The sequence below is a fragment of the Leishmania martiniquensis genome, chromosome 6 (assembly GCF_017916325.1).
Source record: "Leishmania martiniquensis isolate LSCM1 chromosome 6, whole genome shotgun sequence".
Taxonomy (NCBI): Eukaryota; Euglenozoa; class Kinetoplastea; order Trypanosomatida; family Trypanosomatidae; genus Leishmania; species Leishmania martiniquensis.
In genome coordinates this window covers 141,486-143,695 of record NC_090141.1, presented here as the reverse complement: position 1 = coordinate 143,695, position 2,210 = coordinate 141,486, and the positions used below count along the sequence as shown (strand labels likewise).

The following is a 2,210-nucleotide window of genomic DNA, read 5'->3' as shown; positions in this document are numbered from 1 at the left end:
AGATGAGGATGAGGATGAGGATGCTACGCCAGTTTGTGAAGCACAGAGGCGCAGGGAGAGAGAGGTGGGAAAAGAGAGACAAGCCAAAATACAGTATAAGTGATGGTCGTCTGTGCCACCAAACGCATCACAGCCTGCATACACGCAGAGAGAGTCGTAGAGCACTCCCCAGACGCCCATGCGCGGGTGCAAAGGCGCTTCTGTACGGCGCACATACCTGAGTGTGGCACCGTTGTGGCTCAGTGCGTGCGCCCGCCAGCTTTGCGCGAGGTCAGACGGCTTACTCTGACGGCTTATTGCTCATAAAATAGCGCCGCGAGCTCTGCCCGCTCGCCTCGCCTCCACCGATTCCCTTGGGGCGTGGGCCACAGAGGCCACGAGCCGAGTGATTCTGCTTCGTCCCACTGGATGTGTACGCTCGACTCGGGTGACGGATTCCACCGCTGCTAAAGCTCCGCCGCTTTGGTTGGCGGCGGCCGTTGTTGTCACTGCCGTTGATGAGGTAGAGGAAGCTGCCAGCGCGAGGAGCTGTCTCGTGGGGCCCGGTGGCGACATCGTCAGCGGCGCTACTTTGCGTCCTCCTCCCTGCCGCCGTGGCATCCCGTGGAATGCCAGCATCCAAGTCCTGGGCATAGTGCGGCAAGCTAGTATGCGCTCGGCCAGACCGCAGGTGTGGCAGTGAAATGAAGTAACGTTTGCACCCCATCTGCGCATCGCTACCCCTTTGGCCTCCACTTTCCCCCGCACTGGCAGAGAAGCGGTCCGACGACTCCCTCGTCGCGCCCGTAACCGACAGCAGCCCGTTCGCCGGCGACGGCCGATGAGTTCGCGGTGTCGTTGCAGGCCTTGCATCCCGCTGCAGCCTGCAGGTGCCGACCCTAGGGGAGCGGATGGCCTGGTGTACGGTGGTGTATGGGGAAATGCTTCCAGCGCCGCTGCCGCGTGAGTACAGGGGCGTTGAGGGGAGGTATGCTGTTCGGGTCGCGTCGTCGTCGACCTCAAACATGATCGGCGCAACGGCTGCGACGGAGCGCTTCGCGAGGGTCGGACGGAATTCACCCCGGTCGACCGCGGTGGCTGCCGCACCCACGTGCGGAGACTCGCTGTCTTCCGGGAGCAATAGCTGTCGACGAGCGGCACTGGCAGAGGCCGTGCGGCGGCCTTGCAGCGTAGGTGCGACCGCCGACTGCTTCTGCGAAGGCGCCCTTGGCGGGGCACTGCTGCCTCTGTCAAAGCTGCCGCCACCGCCCGCTACGGCAGCGTCCGGGCGAACCGATGATGACGACGATGACGGGCTGGGGTTCACCGGGCAGAGGCTGTTGTCATTGCCAAAAACGGCCCCAGCCGGAGCTGTGGCCGAGTTCTTGCGGGTACGACTATGGCGCCGCACCGTCAAGCAGCCTTCAGCCTCGTTGTCCGCGGCTGCCGATATGGCGGGCGATGTCGCGCCGCTCACAAATGCCCCATTCGCAGCGACACGGGAGAAGGGGACAGTGGAGGGGGCCACCTTCTCCGTCGAGTTGCTTCCTGTGGCAGTATGGACTGCGCCCGCGCTAGCCATGGCGTGTACTGTTCCTGGTGCGGTGGAGCCAGCTACGGATGCATGGAAGGAGTCCTCCAGGCCCCTCAGGCGGCTCTCGTACCACGCATCTCGCTCCTGGAGCTGATGCACGTACCAGTGGCGCAGCTTCATAACCCACTCCGCCGTCTCAATCAGTTTGCGCTGCAAGTCGACGACGCTGTGGCACTGCAGCGGGTTCATCTCTAGCACCATGGCCACATCCGCCGCGCGGCGCGTAATGTGCGCCGACGGCAGGCTCGACGTCTCTCGTGGAGAAGTCAGGTACGACGTACGGGGAGAGCTCTGCCGCCCCGTATCTAACCCTGCGCCTCCACCGCCAGAGCCGCTGCTGTTCAAGCCTGCCCCACCACCAGCATCACCCGCGGGGACAGCCACTGTGGGCCGGTCATGGATGTCGCTCATGTCGAGCGTGGGCATCATTTTCGTTGCTTGGCAGAGGCGAGCGAGTTCAGCGCACGCTAGGAAGAGAAACAGAGAAGGCCGCGATGTGCACGTCAAGGAGGCGGATAGAAAGGCCTGGCAGCAGAGAGAGAGGGGGGGCGGCAGGGGTTGGAGGTCCGAGGAAGGAATAGAGGTGACGACAAAACAGTCGCGCGCCAGCTCCTTCGCACCGGTCAATCTCCACCTA

General features: G+C 63.6%; 1 protein-coding gene across 1 annotated transcript; it reads right to left on the bottom strand.

Annotated features, from left to right (window-relative positions):
• Window positions 1–280: 280 nt before the first annotated feature.
• LSCM1_07953 (uncharacterized protein) lies at window positions 281–2,002 on the bottom strand (the record flags this gene model as incomplete). The annotated part of the gene is made up of 1 exon (XM_067325300.1): window positions 281–2,002. The coding sequence occupies one exon, from the start codon at window positions 2,000–2,002 to the stop codon at window positions 281–283; it is 1,722 nt and encodes a 573-aa protein (XP_067181156.1).
• Window positions 2,003–2,210: the final 208 nt, after the last annotated feature.